Below are 23,243 nucleotides of genomic sequence, written 5' to 3'. Positions count from 1 at the left end.
ACATATTATAAATTCGTATTCCCCAACTTCTTTTTAAATTAAAAAAATATATTTTTAATGTTTTTTAATAATTTTAATTATAATTTTTTATAATTATTATATTAAGTAGATTTTTTATTTTGGTCTTATTATAATTAATTTTAATCTAATAATATATTTTTTTACATGTATAAATTTTAAATAAAAATCAGATTTAATAAAAATTTATATATGTCAAAAAATTAATTATTAGATCAAATTAATATTACAAAATTTATTATTGTGCTAAAACAAATCACGCTCTTTCCCCCATCCATGGTTGATTGTGGAATTCAAATTATTGTGCTAAAGAAATCCTAGCTCTTTCACCCTCCGTGGCTGAGGGTGCAGCTTTGAGAGAGGCAATTTTGTTTGCGGCCAATCATTGTTGGGATCATATGATTCGAATTAGAAATGTTATTTCATATTTATACAGCAATTTGTATAATTAATAAAGAGAGAAAAGAGAAATGGATCAGACATAAATATAATAAATTATGTGACGAAGAGAGATAGAGATTATCGTCGATTTGGTCAGGGCATAGTGCAGGCTGCTCCGTGCGTCCAGCATCTAGCCATGTTTTAGGGTTTGGCATGTGGAATTTGTAAAATGCAGTCAAGTAGTGCGTGATTAAGCTCATGGCGTGGCCACCCTACTTATGATATGCTTGCTCCGTTTTTTGATCGGCGAAACTATTGGCTTTGGGTCAATGTCAAGGATTTGTAGATTATTTGTACTTCTTCCGTGAATTATACTTTAATTTGACGTTTCTATAAATTATACATAGATAGTTTCTAGACTATCATTAAATTTCGCCCTTTTTCATCCGTCTCACATTAATAACTTGCTTATCGGAAGTTTCCTTTCAGGTTGATATCAAAATCTCAAGTATAGTTCTAGAGAACTCGAGGATGCTTTTATCGTTTGAGAGGTTAATTTATCTACAAAGACATTTCCCATTTCTATCCAAATTTCAGGATCAGAATTTCACTTTTGTTTAAATCTTTACTAGTGTCTCTTTCAACATCATAACTTTGTCTGACTTTCATATTTGCGTGTATTAGAAGGTATAAATATCTTCAGAGTAAATTTGTTCGTCTACCTTTGTTACTCGTATTGTCTATAGAATTAGCGGTGAGTTGATTTGCTTAGTTGGGTTTCCTTTAGTCTCTCGATTAAAATAGCTATTACTATTTATATAATAAAATTTAATTGGTTCTTTAACTGCAATTCAACTTCTAAACAAAGGTTGCAATCGTTTTCATGATTTCATCGTTGTTACTTTTTTCTGCATCAGATCTTCCTCTTTGTGCATAAAGGAACTTTCCTGTTGTGGCATCATGTCTTTAGAGAAAGTAACCAAACCATTGACACCCTTGCTAAACTTGGCTGTCCATTTCAATGAGGTATTTTTGAATTTTTTTTATATACTTTTTAATTTTGCATCAAGTTTATTTTTGTTGGCTGATTCAGCTGGTGTAATTTTCTATCGCGAATTTTTGTTGGGGGCTTCTGCCTCGCCCACGTCAAAAAAAAAAAAAAAAAAAAAGGAAAAGTGATGCATGTCCTCCATTTCACATACCCCCTCCTCGTCAAAGTATTAAATACCATTTGTGATATCAATTAAATATGCACACATATTTAATGTTATCTTTATTTTATTTCCTTAATATATATTTCAAAAAGTTAAGTGAGAGATGCAAAGGATAACATCACTTAGATAGGAATAACTTATATCTGTCCTATTTATTTTATAGATTTACTTTCTTATTTTCTTTCTCTTTCCATCAAAAAATAATAATTAATTGTGCAAGAATTATACGTATTATATTTCTTTTCTTTTTTTTTTAAGAAAACATACTATAACTATATTTAATAAAATTAACTGAAAAATTAATTAAAAACTAAAAAAATTAACTAAAAGCTAAACAGTTAATTTGTATTAAAAATTGTGCTCAAATATTGTATCTATTAAAAAATATTTACTAAATTAACTATAATAGTTTTCTATGATGGATTAAAAACATTTTTCTGAAAGAAAAAACTTCAATGAGCTACATTAGCACGACTAGGTTAAATTAATTAGAGGGAAAAAAATTCAACTTTTACTGCAAAAAAGTCTTTGTAAGAGAGACACGTGTGTAGGCTATGAAAGATTATTATAAAATAATAATTGAATTAATTAAATTTTTAGTCTCAACTTTCTTAAATTCAAATTTTAAATCCTTTAAAATTTATTTGTCAACTTTTAGTCTTTTATTAATTTTTTTCATCATTTTTAGTCCCTAAAAAATTATTCATTTTTAGTTATTTATTTAACTTTATCACTCAAAATTAATCCAAAATATATAAAAATGAGGGATTAAAAATTGATAAAATAAGAATTAATTTTAAGTAACAAAAAAAAGAGGGATTAAAAATAAGCAAAAAAAAAAATAAGGGATTAAAAGTGTCAATGAAAAATTAACCGTAGGATTAAAAGTTGTCAAAAAAGATTGAATGACTAAAATTTAAAATAAGAAAAATTTGAAAGACTAAAAATTTAATTAATCCATAATAATATTATTGGCTGGGAAGAGAGGAATAATATAGATAAATTTATAAAACAACTAAAAGAGTTAATATTTCATTCATTTGAATATATAAGAAACAAAAGATTAATTTAGGAAAGATGAATAAAAACTAGGAAAATAATTGATTTTAATCAATACATGAGAAATTTAATTTTTATTCCAAAACATGCAATTAAATTGTTTAAGTAATTTTAGTATTTAATGACACTAAAATATTAATTAAAAAATGACATTAAACATAATTTAATGTATATTTTTTTCAAAAACGAGTGTAATTCATATTTTTAATAAGTCAAATAATATATCAACCACTTGCATAAAGAATGAACAGAATATTTCATTAACAGATTTCTCAATAAGTTAAAGATATAAAAAAATTGATAACTAATATATTTATATTATATTTGATAAATTGAAATGAAATAAAATATAATTGAAAAAATATTTAAATTAAAATAATATGATAAAGATACGAGATGCACGCTATTTTTTTAAAATTTCTCTTTCACCTCTCTCAACACACCATAAAAAGTGACTTCATATCCAGTAAATTTTTTATTAATATTTTGAAACTATATCACGACAAAAAAGAATGAAACTAAAATTAAAATAAGAAAAAGAATATTAGAAAATGTGGAGATAATATTTTCGTATATTTTTTAATTTTAACCATTATCCAGCTGAGATTTCTCACGCTTGCAACCTGCCCTTGATTGGTTATGATAACTTAAGATACTCATAATTTCGCTGTCGGAGGCGTCTTCACTCACTTTTACTATTTGCCTTCCGTATATGACACAACCACACGCTCTTCCACGTATTCACGTGTCCCACTTTCCACTGGTTCGTGTTATCCACGCGCCAAAAATGAGGGTGGGTGAATGCCTCCACTTTCTCCTAATCAACTTCGGCATGGTCCAGCGAAGGAATTCGTGGCGATCCATCACAGGTCGGTCCAAATAAAGATCATAACTGAGCCATGATCTACTGTGTCGATACGTTTTGGCATAATTATGGGACTCTCCGTAATCAACGGGTATGATTGAGTTGAGTATCCACGACCGTTGGATCTGAGAAGATCCTAAATATATATAATTAAAGATAATTTGTGTTTCGTAATAATTGATATATAAGAGTGCGATAAAGAGTGGGAAGGGAAGGAGGAGAGGGAGAGGGAGAGAGAAAGAAAGGTGAATTGGATTGCATCTCTCTCTGTGTGTTGGAAGAGGGGAATCGTAGATCTGATTTCTTTCTTTCTTTTTAATAATTTTGTGATCAGAATTATTGAGCTGAACAAAAGACAATGGGATTGTGGGAAGCTTTTCTCAATTGGCTTCGCAGGTAGGCTTCATTCAACCAAAATAATTGAGTTTCTTTTTTATTTTTTATTTTTCACATTGATCGGGCCTTTGCTTCATACATCGCCTTAAAATAAAAAGAGGTTCTGGTAATTGTGTGTTATTGTTGTACTTTTTTTTTATTTTTTATAATTTGAATGTTGTGGATGGTTTGTAATGTGTGTTCTGTATGCAATGCTGTGAGGGATTTTTTTGACTGTTTAGAAAGAGGGTTTGTTTGTGGTCTAATGTTTTCGTGCATTGATTTTCAATATTTTTTTAAGGTGTTCTATGCAAATATTTTATCTAATTCGTGAGTTTCACGATTTGTAAATGCATCGTCCTTTGATATCGTTCGTGAATCGTTTGATTTCAAATGAGTTTTTTTTTTTTAATTCCGAAGTTATTGCCTTCCGAATTTTGGATAAGTACCTCTGGAACTACTAGATATGAAATTTGTGTGTATATATATGTATTCAAAGAGGAATTCTGTTTAGAATCAAGTTTCCCCCCTTTTTTCTTGACGAACTGAGTAGGAGTTTTGTTGGCATTAATGAAATAAGCAGAAGGAAGTGACGAAAAAATTATGGAAGCAATTGAGACGGAATGAAATCACTCAATTAGATTTTTTGTCCATTGCTCACAAATTTGTTTGTGTGAAAAAACTTAATTCTGTTTTGAATGGCTTTTGATTGCACTAAACCTGCCTTCTCTTTTTATAACACAAATTTTAAGTTTTAGGTTACACTTGGAAATTGAATTGTATATATGTCTGTGCCTATGCATTATCTTGACTTAGTTTATCACTTTCTTGGAGACTCATGAGCTTACTATGGTTCAAATTTGATTGCAGCCTTTTTTTCAAGCAGGAAATGGAGTTATCTCTAATAGGACTTCAGAATGCTGGGAAGACTTCCCTTGTAAATGTAGTTGCTGTAAGTACAATAATCGGCTTTCACTTAGCAACTTAATTGTTTACTTTTGGGATTGGCTCGCTGACAAATATTTTCTTTTATGTTGTTTATAGACCGGTGGATATAGTGAGGACATGATTCCAACTGTAAGTTCACTTCACCAAATGCTTTTAATTATTGTTTTCTCCTTTATTCAATTTTATGGACATTTCTACTTATCAAGGGCAAAATATTCTGACAAATTTATTGTTATCTGATTCCAGGTGGGATTCAATATGAGGAAAGTGACAAAAGGGAATGTTACAATAAAGTTATGGGATCTTGGAGGGCAACCTAGGTTCCGCAGCATGTGGGAACGTTACTGTCGTGCCGTTTCTGCTATTGTGTATGTAACAAACTTCTTGACATTGAAGATTCTTCTCTCCCTACGCACCTGAATGCTCGTGTTTCTCATAGAAGTATATTTTAGATGCATATATTGATACAGATTTAACTGATAAATGTGTATCTGCACACAAATATATATGTATATTTGTAGAATTGTGTTGTTAATCAACTTGTGTGTGTACAATGGTCGTGTTGTCCACATGTTTTTAAATCTTGCCTAGTGATCAATTTGAGGTCTTTCCAGAGCCCTAAGTTTGTTCTTTCTAATCAAAGTGCAGAATTCTTTATTTGTCTTTGTAGTAGTTCCATTACCCCAGAGTAAGTCCTGTTTGATTATAACTGTTGATTAGTAGTTTAGTTATTATTTTTTCTTCCATGAACCCAAACAAAGTCAATTATCAACGGCAGTGATGCAAAACCACTTGTTTAGATGACTGAGTAAAGATCTCTTCCCTGGTGTGTGTGTGTGTATATATATATATATATATATATTTATAAATCTTGTCTATCCCGGATGAGGTGTAGAGATTACCTGTACAATTTAATTTTCATTAATGCCTTCTACAAGCAATATGTCTTGGGCAATGCATTGTAATTAAATGTTGCGTATCATGATTATTTGTACAGCAAGGAAGTGAGTAGGTTACAGCTTCTTGAATCTTTAAGCAGACTTGATTATCCTTCAAAGGTGAGTTGTGCGGACCACAGGTCAAAAAGTCGAAACTTTTGCTCTGCATGCTTTGTGGCTGCCTAGTTCTGAAAAGACTTGGTCACTGTTTTAAAAATTGTGATGCTGCTGAGAATTCTATGCCTCTTAGATCCAGTGGCACTTGTGTAATTGGATCATGTGCCCTTTTCTGAATTGAAGCCTTCTCTCCTTTTACATTTACATCTTGAGCTAGCAATCATTAGTTAAATGTATGAAACTTAGCAAATTCCCATAATCGAATCTTTTCTGCAGTTATGTTGTTGATGCTGCCGATCCAGATAACCTTAGCATATCAAGAAGTGAGCTTCATGATTTGCTGAGCAAACCATCATTGGGTGGCATCCCTCTGTTGGTATTGGGGAACAAGATTGACAAAGCGGGGGCTCTGTCTAAACAAGCATTGACTGACCAAATGTAAGACCTATCACTTTTATTTTGATTGTCTTGGAGCCATAACAGAGTATACTAACTGCTTAAGAATTACATTTTCTCCTTCCATTGTCTATTCTTCTGTGTTTATATTACTTTAGTACTGAAAAGTGCTTTCTGGTGTGCAGGGATTTGAAGTCAATTACTGACAGGGAAGTTTGCTGCTTCATGATCTCGTGCAAAAACTCGACCAACATCGACTCTGTTATTGACTGGCTTGTAAAGCATTCCAAATCAAAGAGCTGAGAGCCTACTTTCTGTTTTGAACTCTAGTGTAATTTATGGGTGACACATTTTCTGGATTTACTAGAGGCATTTGCATGTCTAACTCGGTTGCTGATTGATTTGTTTTTCCCTTTTGTCAGATGCTTTGTAATATAATATCACATCATTCTTGTCCAATAGGGAGTTAAACGGGATGACATACATGTGAAGGGTTACTTTATGAAATCATATCGTGACATTTTTTAGATAAAAATTTATTGAACTGCATTTTTCGGGAGAAATTGATCTTTTTATCTTAGTAAATTAGATTGGATATTAGATTCTTTCGCAGGATCCATTAGCGCGTGACCTTGCGCTAATTCCATGAGTCTGCCAAACATGAACAAATTCAGTTGCCTTCTTTGTGCTGTCACTTTTTTTTTATTTCTTTATGTGTAAGGGTTAGTAAATTGTTTTTTTTTTTAAAAAAGTCTTTGCATGTGAAAGACTCAAATGATTTCATATTAAAACCTATACACCAAAATTCCATATCGTAGAAATTCAATTTTTATTTTTTTATTAATGTAGCCGTCAATTTAATGTTGAATGATAGCTGAAAAACTAAAAGTAGAATAACAACTAAGTTTTTGAATTGTTTTAATGTATGAATTAGTTTCTGAAATTTAGAAACTCCTCACTTATAAATGACTTTAAATTGGTATATCTTTGGTTTTATATGAATTTCTTGAGAAATTGTTTTTTATTTGACGAGGGATAAATTGAAATATACACAAAAAATTTGTATTTTGTTATTGTTCTCCTAAATCAATATGAATTTCAGTATATGGATAAATTAGTTCTCGGCTATCGAACAAAAGATATCTAGGTTAAAAAAATTTGAAAACCTTACAAATTTTATGGCCATTAGAAAGATACGTCTAATACCTATTTCAACATATCCTGAAAGCAAAATGGCAGTAAACCTTAATAACAGCTTCCCCACATTTTCTATGGAAAGTACTTCACGTCTATGCATTTTGTTTAGCTCAAAAGCATATTTATATTAACTAACTTTATACATCATAATTATACCTGACTGTAGAGTAAGTAGTGCTTATCATAAGTGCATCGTTCAATTCTAAACTAGTTCAAGGTTGTAAACTTTTTTTAATAATGCACCAATATCTAAAGGATATTTATTATGTGGTAAATAAAATATATCTTAGAATTGGACCTTTTTGTGTTCCTCGATTTTTCCTCAATTGCGTTTCCAAATTGAAGTGTAAAATGTAAATGTTATTTCCCCAAACATCTGAATACCACTTATCTAAGTTTAATTTTTACAAGTCTCAAAAAGAATTCAGTATAATTACAACATAGTCCGAGTAAAGTAGCAACAATTTAAAACAAGGATTCGCCTAAATATGAATAACGAGAAAGTGACACTCAGCATTGCCATTGGAAAATAAAATTTGTATTCTTCCATTTGCTAATAGAGGATGTCTATGACACGTTCCATCATAACACTCGATCACTAATTCCACTCTTCCACTAATACTTTGTACTCTCGCCTCATTGTCTTTCTTTAAAAATAAGGTAAAAAAATAATAAATAATACGCTCATAATGACTCCTGACAAAATGTTTCATGGATAAATCCTGCATATTCCAAATTTACAAGCCTAAATTATGTACAGTAATTGAATACATGCAGGAAGTCTAGCAGCAGAATTATGATCTCAAGCCAAATATACTCCTCATGTAAGCAATGCAGAAGCTAACACCATCTGCACAAATTTGCAAAGATAAAACGGTTAGCTAAAAGAACTGACAGAAACCAATCTCTGGAGGAACAAGAATAATGTGGCACTAATTAAAGCTTAGAGAAAACCTTTCACCCACATTAATTGACAAAACTGAGGTCTTTTTACGAGACAGGGTTTTGGTTGGCAAATATTATGACGAAGGTTGGGATCTCTAGCAATTAGAAACTAAGTCATAAAAGAGAAAAAATATTTAACAAGAAGATCTTGTCACATGTTATTCTGGAACAATTGGATAGGCAATAGGAAATGGTGAAATAGAGCTGCAGAGTAGACATTGTCAAGTTAAAGAGATTAGCTCTGATGAAAATTGAGCAAAGACATTGAAGAGTAACCACTTTGGTAAGGAAGCTTACCAAACACGAAGTGTCTTGCATTTTAGTGCCTTCATTGCTGCTTTCGCAAACACTCGTGCAGCCTCTGCCTCAGCTTCTGCAGCATCTGCCTCCCTAGCTGCTGCCTCAGCCTCGGCAATGGCAGCTTCTGCCTCTGCAACTGCTTTCGCAGCTGCCGCTGCCGCCTCTTGAGGTGTCACACCCTTCATTTTTGATAGCTCTGCATCAATTTCGGATTTTGAAAGGATGTGGACACCAGTCTTCTCTGCTTTTGGAGAATCTTTGGGCCTCCCTTCCAGGAGTACCAAGGAAGAGCATCTTCTTTTCTCAGATATTGTTAAATTTGTTGCAATCCTGTACTTGTGCTTGACCTGTCATTACTCGTTAGATTAGATATGTCACACTCAGGATCAATGGACCAAATAGAGTTTAATCGCATACCAAATAGTAGTATTTCTTTAACAGTAGTATTAGTTTATTAGATGGGAAAATTTTATCAATTCAAAATTTCAAATAAATTTTTCATGCCTGCTTAAGAACATGCCCAGATATGCATACTTCAACTGCCATAAGAGAACATATCTATTTACATCTGTACAAACATATAACTAATTAATTTCTTGATGCAAATCACTTTTTGTTAATAACCTTCAATATACAACATCAAACATGATGTTAGCAAAGTATCTGTCATACATGAACTAAAAATTATCCAGACTGACTATGCTTCATTACAAAGGTTTGCAGATAAAAATGCTGCTTATTGGGAAACAAAGTTCCAATAAGCCAAGCACAATGTGCCTTGTTAAGGAATTAACTAACAGTAAAATTACCTTCATTAATTTTCCACAGGCCACCATGTGCTTCAGTTTTGTTGACAGTAACTTTCTGAGGGTCGGTGTAGAACAGTATTGATCCTGATGAGATAAAAAAAAATTCAACACTACTTTTGATACAATGGTGCAGACAAGCACGTAAAGAAAAAGTAAACTGTTAGTATTTGCTGCATTTAGTAATACTGTAAGCTTATCAGGGTATTTAAAAAGACGAGCAATGCATAGCATATTATATATGGAAAGAGAAATTATTTGATAGCAGAGGAATAAATGAAAGCAATTTACTGTCTACTAAATGTAAATCCACCCATGAGAAACTAACAAGAAAAAGAAGAGGACAAAATAGAAGAAATTAAGTATTATTTGTAGCATTGAAGTTTACATGCACCAACACTTTGATAATCATTTGTTTCTTGAGATGTTTAGATTCTATGACCATAAGTGAAGGAATTGAAGTACAAATACCTCTATATATGCAGCAATTGCTGCCTTGTCAGAACCCCTTGGCTCCTTCAACTTGATAATGGACTCCAATATAAGATTATCCAACCTGTCATTATTAACAAGCATATAGCTGCTATCATTGAAAAGCATATTGTCACAATTAACAACAGTTTCAACATTTCAGCAAAATTACCACAAATTTAACAGGATGTTGCCTTCAGAAGTAACAACAGAAGATAACTATTTACCAATTATTTGTAACAGCAATTGGAATATCTACATAGGTCACTGAATAGTGAATCATATTTTCAGTGTATCTTTGCCATGTTTGGTGCAGAGTCATCATGAAATTAAATAAATAAAATTCAATAAAAAATGAAGAATCAAGATACAAGATTTCCAATGGTACATGGAAAATAGCATTAATGTCGAGCAACTTTGTTTAATTATCTATTCATTAAAACAATGGTATAGTAGTGAATTGCTTTATGCAATCTTAGAAATAATTACTTGCAAGGGAAGTATAATCTACAATTATACAATGTTTCTTCATTTGCTTTTCCATAACATGATTAAACCAACTGAGCAGAGTAGACCATTTATTTTCTCAAGAGTAAATGTCAGATATATTTAACTGGAAGTTCTGTAGCTTTGATGTTTTTTCCTTTGAATTAGGAGATGTCCCACTAGAAACTGCCAGAGGCTTGGGATCTGCAACTTCTTTGTCACGCTGAACTACAGTACTCAAGGCCATGTGGTTATGGTCAATTTTGGGGGATGGTAGTAGGTTTTTTTTAAGAGCAAGCTTTGCCTTCTGCCTAGATCCCCATATTGCTGTCACATTTATGTTCCTCCATTTGTCCTGTTTCACAGTTTGAAGCACATATAATTATATACAGACACACCTCGGTATGCCTTAAATTTGGCAATTTTCTCATAGCAAAGAACTCTACACGTATTTCTAATGATGCAATAAATAGACAGTCATTTGACATGTGCAGTAGTAGTAACATGCTAGGCCCATGAAAAGACTTACCTTGAGATCTACATTTGACCGCATGCGCAAAATAGAACTGAACTCTGGGTCTGTAAGTATGGTGCGCCATTTTCCAGCCCCATGTTTGACTACTCCAGCTTTCAACGCTGCTTCTTCCTCTGCAGTCCATTTCTGCTTAGGAGCACCCATCAAAATAAGTCTGCAAACGTTTTATGACAGTATAATCTTTGCTTTTGTTCTAGTGGAGAGCTTGGAAGTTGAGTGCAGACTACTTCTGCATGTCCGTTCACCAAGAAAAATCTGACTTTACTTATCTACAAGCATGAGAATGAAAAATTAAAAGTAAAAATAAAAATAACAAGAGGAGTTTAAACACATTTTATTCTTAATTTTTTTTAAAAAGCTCAAACCCAAAATCTAGATCACCAAACATTAACCTCAATTCCCAATTAACTTCAATCATCTCTTAGACATCCAACATTTGAAAAGAAAACAACTCCAGATAGCCCAGAAACCACTATTTGATGTTATTTATCTGGCCAAATGTGTTATCAGAAGCATCTACAAAAGGAGAAAAATGATGCAGTGATATTGTTTCAATGCCAATACAATTAGATCAAGCCTTGAAAATCAACGTGGCACTGAAAATATACACACACACACAACAAAGAGTCACACTGATAGAGGGCTGACCCATGCATCTCAATGATATTCTTCATTAATAATTCCTTACACAGTGCATACCCTATTAAATAGGATTTTACAAAGAATACCAATCATACAAGTGACACAATCTAATATTTTTAGGAAATATAAAATAAAACTAAACAATATAAAAGAATAATATCTAAATCTTCTAGCCTATTTGGGCCTCTCTAGGCCCATTCCTATCACACAACCAAATAACACCTAATTTACTTACACCTAAATCTACATGTAAATTGAGTTGGAGAATCAATTATAACTCATAACATTAACAACACCACAGAATCATCATTTACCAATAAGGGTTTTGGCATCACCTCAAATCAAAAACCCAGTGCTGCTAATGTTTCGGTTTCAAAATTCATTAAGCACACACAAATTTTTACATTCACTAAACAAACACAATGACAAGAAAAAGTAATTACTCTTCAACTCGTACAGGGCACGATTAACAAAATCCGAGTAAATAAAAGTAACAGAGAAAATAATCGTCGATGCGTAAACTTGATTCGTGCACACTAACTAACCTGGGAATATAGATAGCAGAAAATTTAGTTGAATTGGGTGAAAAAGGGAAGAAAGTTAAAGAAGAATCGGTGGACAAAGGTGTAACGCATCGGAGAATTGCGAGGTAAATGTGTGAATTGGGACAAGTTGGAGTATTTACACGCAGATATATGGAATTGGTGGTACCTGCGAGGAACCGGAGAATAACGAGACAAAAAATGTTGTCTGGTTTATTTGTGTTAATGCTGTTTTTCCTGAGAAAACATGCAATTCAATATTTTTTTAAATTGCTAATGGGTCCCTTCGTTTTCTCGAAATCGTTTTTGAGCATTTCGTTGTTTTCCCTTCTTCTTTTTCTTGTCTATTGGACTGGATCTGGATCCACCGAACCCAATAAAAGACTATAACAACCGAGGTGGGTCTACTCTACAGGGTAGAATTAGATAATAAATCAATAAATTGAAGTTATAATTATGATAGAGATTATAAATAAATATCTAATTAATTTAATTATCCTTAAAAATGATATTTCTTACTTTAAAACAGCTAAATATTATATCATATTGAGTTTGGGCCTTCTTATATTGTTTCGCAATATGTTATTATCATGTTAGGATGAAAAATATATCATTTTTCACAAACAAGGACTCACGTGGTTGGTTGTAGCCTGTAGGGCTTGCTAATTAATTTTGATAAAAAATAATATTTTTTTCTCCTTTTAACATGATCACGCCATGTTACTCAACCACACGAAAGGATCTAAATCCTGTCTTATTGACATGTTAATTGTGCATTACGTAAGCTCATCGTAATTATTAAGAGTTTGATTGTATTTTGGTTTGGAGAACGTGATGCAATTTTTCAGACAAATTCAATTGTTGAGAGTAAATTATTCATGATTTTAGATGTGTTCAAGGTGATCAATCGTTTTTCCACCATCACAGGGAACGATTCTCACAAAGATACAAACGGGGGCTAAATCAACCAAGCTTGAACATGAACTTTAGCTCAAATAGCGCAGTCTATTTTAGCTGAACTCGAACAAGATTAGCATATTGGTGTTGGTTTGTATGAAACTGATTGCAGAAATACAAAAATGATGTTTTCTCACCCCAAGAGATATATATACTCTTGGGAAAAGATAAAGATAAAAGAAAATGAAAAAAAATTATGATAACTATGGTGACAATATAAGATAAATATTGAGACTTTATAAATTTTGATGCATGAATAAATCTATGTTTCCTCTTTTCTTATCGGCGGTCGATTAATAATTCGTCGTCATACTTGCGAAGAAAGTTGTAATTTACTCTCCTACCAGAATTGCAACTCAACCAGGATTTGAGAAGGTTGAAAAGTAAAACATTATCTTGATGAATTACTAAGCTCATGTTATTACTATCAACTAAATTAATATTTTTTAATCTTAATAAATTAGGTAATTAAATCTTATATATAAAAACAGAGTGAGTAAAACATTATCTTTTAGTCAACCTAAAAAAAATTCCTCCACTTTTTCATTACCGAAGTATTTGTCAAATTATCATCATGTGTTAGAGTTCAGATTCTTTATTTTTTTAAGAGGCATTTGTTTCAAAGCATCTGATTACATTTCTTCTGGCAAAATTCAAAATAACCAAAGTAATGTTCATAGATTTATGAATGCGAGAGAGATTTATCCAAGAAAAAAAATGAAAGATAGAAAGAGAAAACATCAACATTTTATATAGAAGATACAAATTTCGTATTCATACTCTTCAGCGTTTTTGTTCTATGAACACGTTTAGTTAACATTTAATATTTTTAGAAACATTTTTCAAAAATTACTTTTTTCGTGAGAAAAAATTGATGGAAAAAGAATATGGCAAAAAGAAATGAAAGTTTTATTTTAAGATAAATAAAAAATATTATTCTCTTTAAGGTAAATAAAAAAAAATTCGAGATTCAAAATCAAATATCATGAGTTGTTTTCATAAATTATCCTACAAATAGGAAATCACAATTGTTTCGTCAAAAAAAGAGAGAAGGAAATCAAAATTGTATGAACTATGAATCACATTCTCTATCTAATCAACAAATATTAACATGAGCTTAGTAATTCATCAAGATAATAACATGAGCTTAGTAATTCACAATATATTAACAGTAGAAAGTTAGAAACTTAATGCTTACACATGGAAGACCTGAACGAGATACTAATAATTCCAGAGGCCACACTGTTACGAGCCAATTATATATAGAAGTGCCTAATATATTGCTTCCAATCACCCTTCACTCCTGGTTGGTGGAAACAACATAAAATGGTACTAACTTGAAGCAGATTTTACACCAACAGTAATTCCACTAATATTTGGCAGAAGCTTCTTCATATAATACTTAGAATTGCGGGAAAGATTGATCATTCTCCTTTTCTTTTCAGGAATATAATCAATTGAACATTCTGAAAATCCACGCCTTACAAACCTGTCAAAAAGTTGGATATCCTTTTATTTAGACATGCAGCCATGAAAATAACAGAGCACTAAAATGTAGGCCATAATTTGTATACATCACACTTCACAACTAATTCTTTCAGGAATTCCATGCATATTAAAGTACCAGCTTAGCAATTCCACTACACTTGAATGTAAATTTTTGTCAAGAGTTTTTTAGAAATGGAAGAAGAAACATGCAAAGACATACTAAACATTAAATTGCTAAAACCATAATTTGTGTCCAAGAATGAGTGAGTATGCAGTAACTAATAGTTAAAAATCACATTGATTGTAGACAAGGCTTTCATGACATGCATTAGGGAAGTTACTTACCAATCTGCAGTACGTGTTGTAAGAAGGAAAAGCATATTAAATCCAAGAGATGATGCTTTCTTCTCCATATAATCTGCGTATATTATATAATATAATTAAATAAATATTGTGAAAACATGGGGCACGCAAGATTACAGAGAAACAGCATTCAATGTTTAAAATCATACTGCTGCAGAGCTGTTCAATAACATCAAAAGCTGAAGCCTAAACCACATCAACTTGACACGTAAAGACATGTTTAAACTTTCTAACACTTTAAATTAGAAAAAATCTTCATGTTAAGAGTTCATTAGATATAGTTATTACTACAAATAATACATTTATTCTAACATTTTTAGGCCAAACTGTTAATATAAAATAATGATGATTGAAGTGTTGATCATAATTTAGGCATACATAATATGGACTTTACATTTCTACCAACTCATTAGGTTTACAGTTGTTTTAACATCGAATGAGTCTGCATAAACATCGAAAACTACCCATGACATTCCACAAATTATTAGTCACTCACTACCCATCAAGCACAAGAATCACCAACCACAGAGGCAATAGCATACCAAGCAATTTGTCACCCTGTCCTTGGCCACGACAATCAGGAGATACTGCAATACAAGCAACCTCTCCACACTTCTCCTCAAAGTGAGGAAAAATGGCAGCACAAGCAATTATGTGACCTTCTCTTTCCACAACAACGAATGAATCCAATGTTTTTAACAGCTATAAACAGAGAATGGTTAAAATATGATAAATATCTTGATAAATTACCACGGTAAGCCACAGAATCTACAACGCATGAAAAGATATAGCTAAGCAAACCTCTTCATCAGTCCGCTTAACCAATATGCCAGATGCCTCCAAAGGATGAATAAGTTGTTTTATTCCAGAAATATCTTTTACCTCTGCTGTCCGAGTGCCTTCGTAAAGGTCACTGCAAAAATTTCATTGAAAGATAAGAAAATGAAATAAATGGAAAAGGGAAAAAATTCATTGAGTATAATACCATCATGAACAATATGATGCAGATAGATGTGTAGGAAGCCCATGAATATCAGACTTTAGTATTAATTGAATTTTGTAGTGGTACAATATGTGTACTTAGAAATATATCAAGTTGCAACTATTTATAACGTGTTTGACACTAACATAGTTATTTCAACTAATCCTTCCATCATTTTGTAACCAATGGTTTCATAAAAGGGAAAAAGGGAGAATGCTAAGAGATGGAGTTCAGATCCAACCCACATATTTTAAGCCTTCTGCAATCAGAATCTCAACAAACAGCCATGTATTAGCTATGAGCTAACCACAAGGAGTTACAAATAAATATGAATCTCACATATGAGACCTGTATGGTGGCACCAGCAGGAAATCCACTAGGATGCCCACTGAACTATAGTAAAATAGTTGGACAGTGTCATAGCACCATACCTTAACACCTATTTCTCTTACCAATAGTTATGAACCCTTGCACAGAATTCACAATCATAAAAAAGTTTAATCCAGAGGATTCTGCAAAGGTTGCTTACCTAGCCACCATTGTTCCCATCCCATCTCTTTTAAACAATTCCAACAACAAAACTCCACTAATAGTTCCATCCAGCAAGTGAACTCTTTGAACACCACCCTGACAAAATGGCAATTGGTAGTATTAGCAACATACTTAAACATGCATCAAATGAAACTTTCAAGCATATTCACTATTTCAAGGTTTCAACCAGCAACTTCTCAAAAAAAATTGAATGTCACTCCAGATCAACCACTTTACAGTAACAATATTTTAAGAGAGTCAAAGCTCTAAGTTCCTTCCCTATACATTAAAACTTCGTACCCCATTGCCCAGAGGCTCTTCGCTATGCGAAGGTATGGAGGAGGGATGTTGTACGCAGCCTTACCCTTGCATATGCAAAGAGACTGTTTCCGGATTCGAACCCATGACCAACAGGTCACCAAGGCACAACTTTACCGCTGCACCAGGGCTCGCCCTCAAGTTTTTTCCTTCCCTATACATTATAGTAGCAAAAACAAATGTACACCATATGTATACTCCTGGTCTGGACATGATTTGAAAAATGCTTTTGTTTTCTCAATTGCTCATATACCAATATAGACTTAAAATAAGCACAACTAAAGCACTTGTCATGAAAAATAAAGGTAAAACATGGACTCACTCTGCAAACGAAAGCTGCAGCGGCCAATTCTGACAGGTAGCCATTCATTCGACTTAGCCGCTCTTGACCTCCAATAGCAAAACCTTGCTCACCGGACCCTAAGCCATTTCCATTCTCAAAACCAACACCATTATGGAAGGTTGCATTATGCCATTCTGTAAAACATCCAATAGGTGGTGATTTGACTGTTCCATTAAAATTGTTACACTCAAGAGAGTTGAAACCTTCTTCGTCAACAGCTTTCACATAGTTAGCAGCTGCATCACTTTGCTTAGCCCGTTTACGAATTAGCATGTCTGCTTCTTGAAGAGGCAAGAAACGAATTAGGTGTCCACTCTCATCAAGTATTGGACCATCTATTATGCATATTAGCTTGTCTGCCCCTATAGCCAAGGCACAAGCAGTGGCAACTTCATAGGTGCTGGAGAAAAAAAATATAACTCATCAATATCCAGGATCCAAGCATTTGTCAGACTTATCATTTGGGAGAAAGGGCACCATATTCATTATTCAAGTCTAGCAAATATCATGCGTCTATTCATGCAAGCAAGATAAGCAGGTGATGCACATATGGTTAATGCTGTCCATTTGTGTATTAATATTATTTTTTCTATTGGAAGATTAGATCATATCTGAGTAGTACACAGTATAATACAGGTAGGGGGGAACCCATTGGTAACACTAGTGGTATTCTGATTCACATACTCCGCTGAAAAGTCTGTACCATTAAGTTCTCTGTATTTGCCCCTACACATTTCACATGATAAAATCTTCCATTAAACTCCTTTTATTCTTTCCCTAAGCAACCGACTTACTTTTGTGCTTTTACTTCTACAAAATCCTCATGAGGCTGCTTTTACAAATCTATTCACAAATCTAATTCTTAAGAAATAACCTAGAAAAATTACATATTTTCAGGTGGAATTCAGATACTTAATATGAGACTGAGTCACTGAATAATCACAAATTACAAAAACATCAAGACAACAGCATGCAATCAGTTAAACTAAGCTGTAGAGAGCAAACATCAGAATAAAGCTACAAAGCATACTTGCAATTTAATACTTCTCCAGAGCTGGAATAGCCCAAGTTGGTTAATACAACTACACAGCCACCATCAAGTCTCTCACGCATGCGAGTTACGTCTACTTTTTTAACTTCCCCAGTTGACCCAAAATCAATTCCATTGACCACCCCTCTTCTCTGCAAAACATGAAAATAACAAGATGCTCTAACACAGTGATAAAAACATAAAGGGGAGGGACAATTTCACAAGACCTAATCAATGTATAGCAATGAACGATCATGAAATTCAAACCTTGGCTGCAAGAAAGTTACCACTGGCAACACTGACACCAACTTCGTGCCATCGACTATTGTCACCATGACGGCGAATGTTGCATATGGAAGGTCCAGGAGAAAGTTTTGCTTCTATCATCAATCTTATGCCCCCAGCTGCTTCCATGGCAGCTTCCAGAGATTCATCATCAGTTATCCTATATCTACCAACATACATAGGCTGGCACCCTACAAACACAATAACAAGGTCAATCAATTACTGTGGCACTATGCTCTAGCTAACAATTTTCCTTTTATTCTCTTTTTTTGGGGAAAGGGAGAGATGAGACTTTGCAAGGTAAAAAATTAACACTAATTGTGCATGGCTGCTTGTTCAATTTTACTTTTTGAATGAAAAACATACATAGTCTTCAGTGGTGGAAGAAAATTAAGTAAGCAAAACACTGTGAGTTTGTGACGAACCTCTCTCATTCAGAAGCTTGTCTATCTGCACATGTGTCCCCGGAACAAGAACAAAGCGGATTCCTAGGTGATTAAGGAAAGCTATATCCTGCACTCGACAGAATTAGAAAACACGTTTTAATGCATACTATACTACATAACCATAGCTAAGTAATGTACTATCAAAGATAATGATAATGATAATGATAAGAGGAAACAATGATGCTATTCTGAAGGACGTGCCTTGAGAATGACATCCAAGAAAGGGCCAGAAACAATTTCACCGGAAATAATGACAACAAAGGTGCTACCACGATAGGCCCACAAGTAAGGCCAGGCCTCGCGAAACGAACGCACGAATTGCTTATCCTCCATCGACCCATGGTAGCTGCTCTCTCCATCTTCGCTCAACGCATTAAGCTTCTTTCGGTTACCCAAATGGGCCGCCGTCACGGGCCGCACCTCTGGGCCCCAGCTAGAGTTAAATTGCAGGTTCGGTTTTGGTAAATGGTGAGAATGAGAGGAAGAGTATAGTTTGTTGAAATCAGACAAGGTTCCGGAAGTATTTGGAAGGGATAGGCATAAGGAACGTGCCATTCAAGTTGAAGATCCAACACAGACACAGTGCGGGCTTGGTGGCAGAGATCACTCACAAACTTTAGCCGCCACACCCAGAAATCATGGCCGTTTGGGGAAACTTTTGTCTATTCCTATGTTTTACTAGTTACGACTATGAAATTCAAACCCTGGTAGTGGCATTCCATTATTTTATATCTACTGTGTACTTTTTTATTTTTATATTATGTTCTAAAAATAGAAATATAAATATAAGTAAGGTCGAAAATCACTTGTGCGTGCGTCTTAAAAAAAAAAATCAAGAGTGATTGTCAAACTTTAGAGTATACTAGTTTAAGAATTTATTTCTAAGTTGACTTGGTAGCAAATTTGTTTTTGACGGGATGAATTCGTATAAATTAGTAAGAGTTTATAAGTTGACTCTAGAATTTGATAACAATCATGGATAAGTGTTTAAAATTAAAGCATTTAAATAATTAAAAAAAACATAAATATCTTTAAAGAAGTATGTTCAATACTCTAATAGGATCATCTCCATAAATATCATCACTTTTATCATCATTTCTATCATCATCAAGATTTTTCTTAGATTGTGCATCATCATTAGTTTTCACGAAAATTAAATTATCTAGATCAAAATAGATGTCAAATATGTTATATTATAAATAGTTTAAACTTAAAATAATACACAAGTAAATTTTAAATATGAGAAAGTTCAGAAATTATACCTTTTCTTGGTATTATTAAAGTTACATTTTATCTTCTCTTTTGCATTTTCCATCTCCTCATATATAAAAAAAATCTATAATTCTATTGAATTTTCAGTAACAAGATTGATTCAACTCCAACATTATAAGGTTTTGTAATAGACTAATAAGAAGTATCAAGAGTTTATTGTCATTTATTTACAAATTGGTGCATTTTGAATATATTTAGTTATTATTCATATATTTTTTATTGTCATTTATTTACACCTATTAATAAATATTTGTTTTCTTACAAATTACAAGTAATCGAGTCGTAATGGGCTATTAAATGTAGGCACCTTTCTAGTATTGGTTCGTCTGATAAGAAACTATGCCTAATTAATAACCATATTCGACTAAATTATTTTTCTTTAATAGATATTTTCATTTCATTTAATAAAAACATATTTTAAAAAATTATGCCTAATTTAAAAGAAAATTAAACAACCATTCAATCACAATCTATCATGATAAACTTATTAATTTTTAAAATAATCCAATGATAATATGTGATTAAATAAGAATATAAAATATTTTTATATTCTAAATATATAAACATTAAACTAAAAAAATCTAAAATACATTTTATACATTTAAAATTTAAATATTAAATTTTAATTTTTCAAGTATTAATATTAATGTATCACTAACTCACATTTTCATATACCCTGAGTTGAGTATTTATTCTAAAAAAAAATTCAATTATTTTTCTTTAATTTATTTTTTGATATTTTTTATGGAAGCTGTTTAGTGAAGCAGTTTCATCCAACGGATGCATGTAGTTTAATATATATATTCTTTATATGAAAAAGAATATTTTTTATGGTCTAGATTTTGTGCACCTGTAGAGAACCCTGATCCGACGATTATTCGTTATTCTTTCACCTTGTTATTCATCAAGATTCTTATTTACACCTTATTCTCATTTTGTTTGGCTACTACTCGCAACTCGCAAGTCCTCGAAAAGACACGTTACTTGAACCTGTGAAGCCAAGAGTGGTGACACGTGGTTCCTACCTCAAAAAAATAGTTACTGATTATCATCTCCGTAGCAAAAATCTCCGGTGAATAAAGCCAAGTGTAGTTTCACTTTTTATTTATAAAAGTTCAAGTAATTTTATTTTCTTTACCAGCAACAGCAATATCTTTCTTTTTTCTCAAAAAACTCCTTTATAAAGCAATGAAGCCAATAATTTCAAATTTGAAAGCTAGTGTTTTGTTTTTACTTCAAGTCAAACAGGTCTCATTGCCTCAATGCTCAGGATTCCGGCTACTTTTTTGGTCGGACATGCATGATCGAGCTCCGCATGCTGAGTATACATACAGAAGGAACTAATTCTGCCACCAGCTTGAATATGACAAGGGAAATAAAGTTCTAGTATAAATACTCATCTCTTACTCTAAATTAAGTCCGTTAAAAGGTGTTAATATTTAATTAAAAAATATTTGATAGACACCCGATCACAATCTAACATCCAGAGATAAGAATTTGTAATAGTTTGTAAATATCGTTAAGAAATTTGTTAGTTTTGAGCGTGATCTGGCATTGTGCATGTAATTGTTATTTTTAAGATTTGATTAGCTTCTGTAAAAGAAAAGCTTATAGAGAGAGAGAGAGAGAGAGAGGTGGGTAAGTGGTAATTAACCTTGAGAATGGGATTGAAGTAAGGACCGGCAACAAGTTGAGCAGATATGAGCAGAACGAATAGTCTGCCCCTATGAACGGAAATGTAAGGTTGGGATTCCCTCAGAGCCTTCACAAAGTGATGGTCTTCCACCGAGTCCTGGCCGCAGCCTCTGACCGTAAACGCATTCGTTTTGGTCTTTGGTGAGCTGAAAGTACAATAAGAACGACTGCGCCTTCCAACTCCTCCTCTTGAGAAGAAGTGGTAATTAGAATTGGGGCCATGGGGAAGCCAAGTTTGTCCCTGGCTTGGCGGACATATCACTGCCATGTGCTTCTGCTTCCTTCAACAAAATGGAGATGCATATTTTAACAGAGTAAATAAGGACACCTCCAATGGTCAAATACGCGGCCAGACCCTAGTATTGGATGGAGACTCAGACAACAAAATATTACCCAATCAGAAATTCACAATTAAATTATTAACTAGATTTTTTAATTGGTACTTTTGAATATATAATCTATATTATAATTAATATTTGTAATAAATACATATTTTAAGACATGCTAATGCACTCGCATTTTTTTTTGTTAGTACAAGTATATCAGCATCCAACATTATAAATTTTGAAGAAAACAAAATCAATGGATTATTCTGTTTTAGTAAGTTTAATGTAAGGATATTAAAATAAAATTATTTTTCTTTTCTCTCTCATTCCTAATAAGCATTGAATTTTTAAACAATATTTTCTCTTTTTATATCTTCTCTCCTCTCTCGTCAATATTAAATTTTTAGTCTCTCTTCACTGACCTTTCCAAATTATAAATTTATTATGAAAATAAATATATGGTTATAAAAAAATTAACTAAGAAATTAACTGAAACTTAAAAATTAATTATTAAATTAGAAATATTTGATAAAAATAACTATTATAGTAATATAAAATAAAAAAATAATTATAATTTATTCTAAAAAATATCAAGAATAAAAATAAAATAAAAAAACTAGAGTTCTTGAAGTAACACGTTACCTTTATTTTATCTTTATACATGTATACTTGATCTTTTGAATCATACCTAAATGAGAATTTAAAAAAAACTATTTTGTGCTTAGGAAGTTGAAGTTTAGTGAAGCATGTGTACATCAGACTGTGTTTATTTAGGGGAACTTGCAAAAGTCTCCCGTAGTAGGATCCGATCGTCTACAGTTTCTTTTGAGCACAGTGTGTATTATAATCCTAAGGATACAAATTATACGTAGTGAAATTTAATTTTAAATATTAGTTTATTATATAGTAAAATAAATTTGAATGGATAAAACTGATGCAGTTCCTCTAAAAACTGCAGAGGATCAAATTCGT

At 32.4% G+C, this 23,243-nt stretch overlaps 2 protein-coding genes and 1 pseudogene across 4 annotated transcripts; 1 reads left to right on the top strand and 2 right to left on the bottom strand.

Annotated features, from left to right (window-relative positions):
• Positions 1 to 3,727: 3,727 nt before the first annotated feature.
• Positions 3,728 to 6,874, top strand: LOC100499793 (ADP-ribosylation factor-like protein 8a). The gene is made up of 6 exons (NM_001249202.2): positions 3,728 to 3,933; positions 4,783 to 4,864; positions 4,957 to 4,989; positions 5,107 to 5,228; positions 6,192 to 6,353; positions 6,497 to 6,874. The coding sequence occupies exons 1-6, from the start codon at positions 3,896 to 3,898 to the stop codon at positions 6,612 to 6,614; spliced, it is 555 nt and encodes a 184-aa protein (NP_001236131.2). The 5' UTR covers positions 3,728 to 3,895; the 3' UTR covers positions 6,615 to 6,874.
• A 1,150-nt stretch (positions 6,875 to 8,024) lies between these two features.
• On the bottom strand, positions 8,025 to 12,473 carry LOC100796539 (telomere repeat-binding factor 2). 2 transcript variants are annotated; one of them, XM_006590563.4, is made up of 8 exons: positions 12,239 to 12,473; positions 11,444 to 11,567; positions 11,046 to 11,320; positions 10,645 to 10,871; positions 10,031 to 10,115; positions 9,563 to 9,646; positions 8,751 to 9,100; positions 8,025 to 8,358 (listed from the first exon to the last, which is right to left on the bottom strand). In XM_006590563.4, coding segments are annotated over exons 3-8 (897 nt in total). In that variant the 5' UTR covers positions 11,196 to 11,320; positions 11,444 to 11,567; positions 12,239 to 12,473; the 3' UTR covers positions 8,025 to 8,357. The 2 variants fall into 2 exon arrangements, with proteins under 2 accessions (XP_006590626.1, XP_006590625.1); XM_006590562.4 differs by lacking the exon at positions 11,444 to 11,567.
• A 1,861-nt stretch (positions 12,474 to 14,334) lies between these two features.
• On the bottom strand, positions 14,335 to 19,684 carry LOC100796017 (probable amino-acid acetyltransferase NAGS2, chloroplastic; annotated as a pseudogene). Its single transcript, XR_001383433.3, has 10 exons — positions 19,180 to 19,684; positions 18,958 to 19,045; positions 18,515 to 18,723; positions 18,248 to 18,399; positions 17,197 to 17,617; positions 16,555 to 16,652; positions 15,845 to 15,956; positions 15,586 to 15,745; positions 15,026 to 15,098; positions 14,335 to 14,681 (listed from the first exon to the last, which is right to left on the bottom strand). The product of XR_001383433.3 is annotated as a probable amino-acid acetyltransferase NAGS2, chloroplastic (transcript).
• Positions 19,685 to 23,243: the final 3,559 nt, after the last annotated feature.

The sequence above is a fragment of the Glycine max genome, chromosome 11 (genome assembly GCF_000004515.6).
Source record: "Glycine max cultivar Williams 82 chromosome 11, Glycine_max_v4.0, whole genome shotgun sequence".
In the NCBI taxonomy this organism is placed as follows: domain Eukaryota; kingdom Viridiplantae; phylum Streptophyta; class Magnoliopsida; order Fabales; family Fabaceae; genus Glycine; species Glycine max.
This window is presented reverse-complemented; position numbering and strand designations above follow the sequence as displayed.

Bases quoted from the DNA above. Each gene is read 5' to 3' on its own strand.
- LOC100499793 (NM_001249202.2), top strand. From the start codon at position 3,896: ATGGGATTGTGGGAAGCTTTTCTCAATTGGCTTCGCAG. The intron at 4,990-5,106 runs GTAAGTTCACTT...ATCTGATTCCAG, and splicing joins GTGAGGACATGATTCCAACT to GTGGGATTCAATATGAGGAA. The intron at 5,229-6,191 runs GTATGTAACAAA...TCTTTTCTGCAG, and splicing joins CGTGCCGTTTCTGCTATTGT to TTATGTTGTTGATGCTGCCG.
- LOC100796539 (XM_006590563.4), bottom strand. From the start codon at position 11,195: ATGGGTGCTCCTAAGCAGAAATGGACTGCAGAGGAAGAAGCAGCGTTG. The intron at 10,872-11,045 runs GTAAGTCTTTTC...ACTGTGAAACAG, and splicing joins GGTCAAATGTAGATCTCAAG to GACAAATGGAGGAACATAAA. The intron at 10,116-10,644 runs GTTAAATATATC...TAATAATGACAG, and splicing joins TCAAAGCTACAGAACTTCCA to GTTGGATAATCTTATATTGG.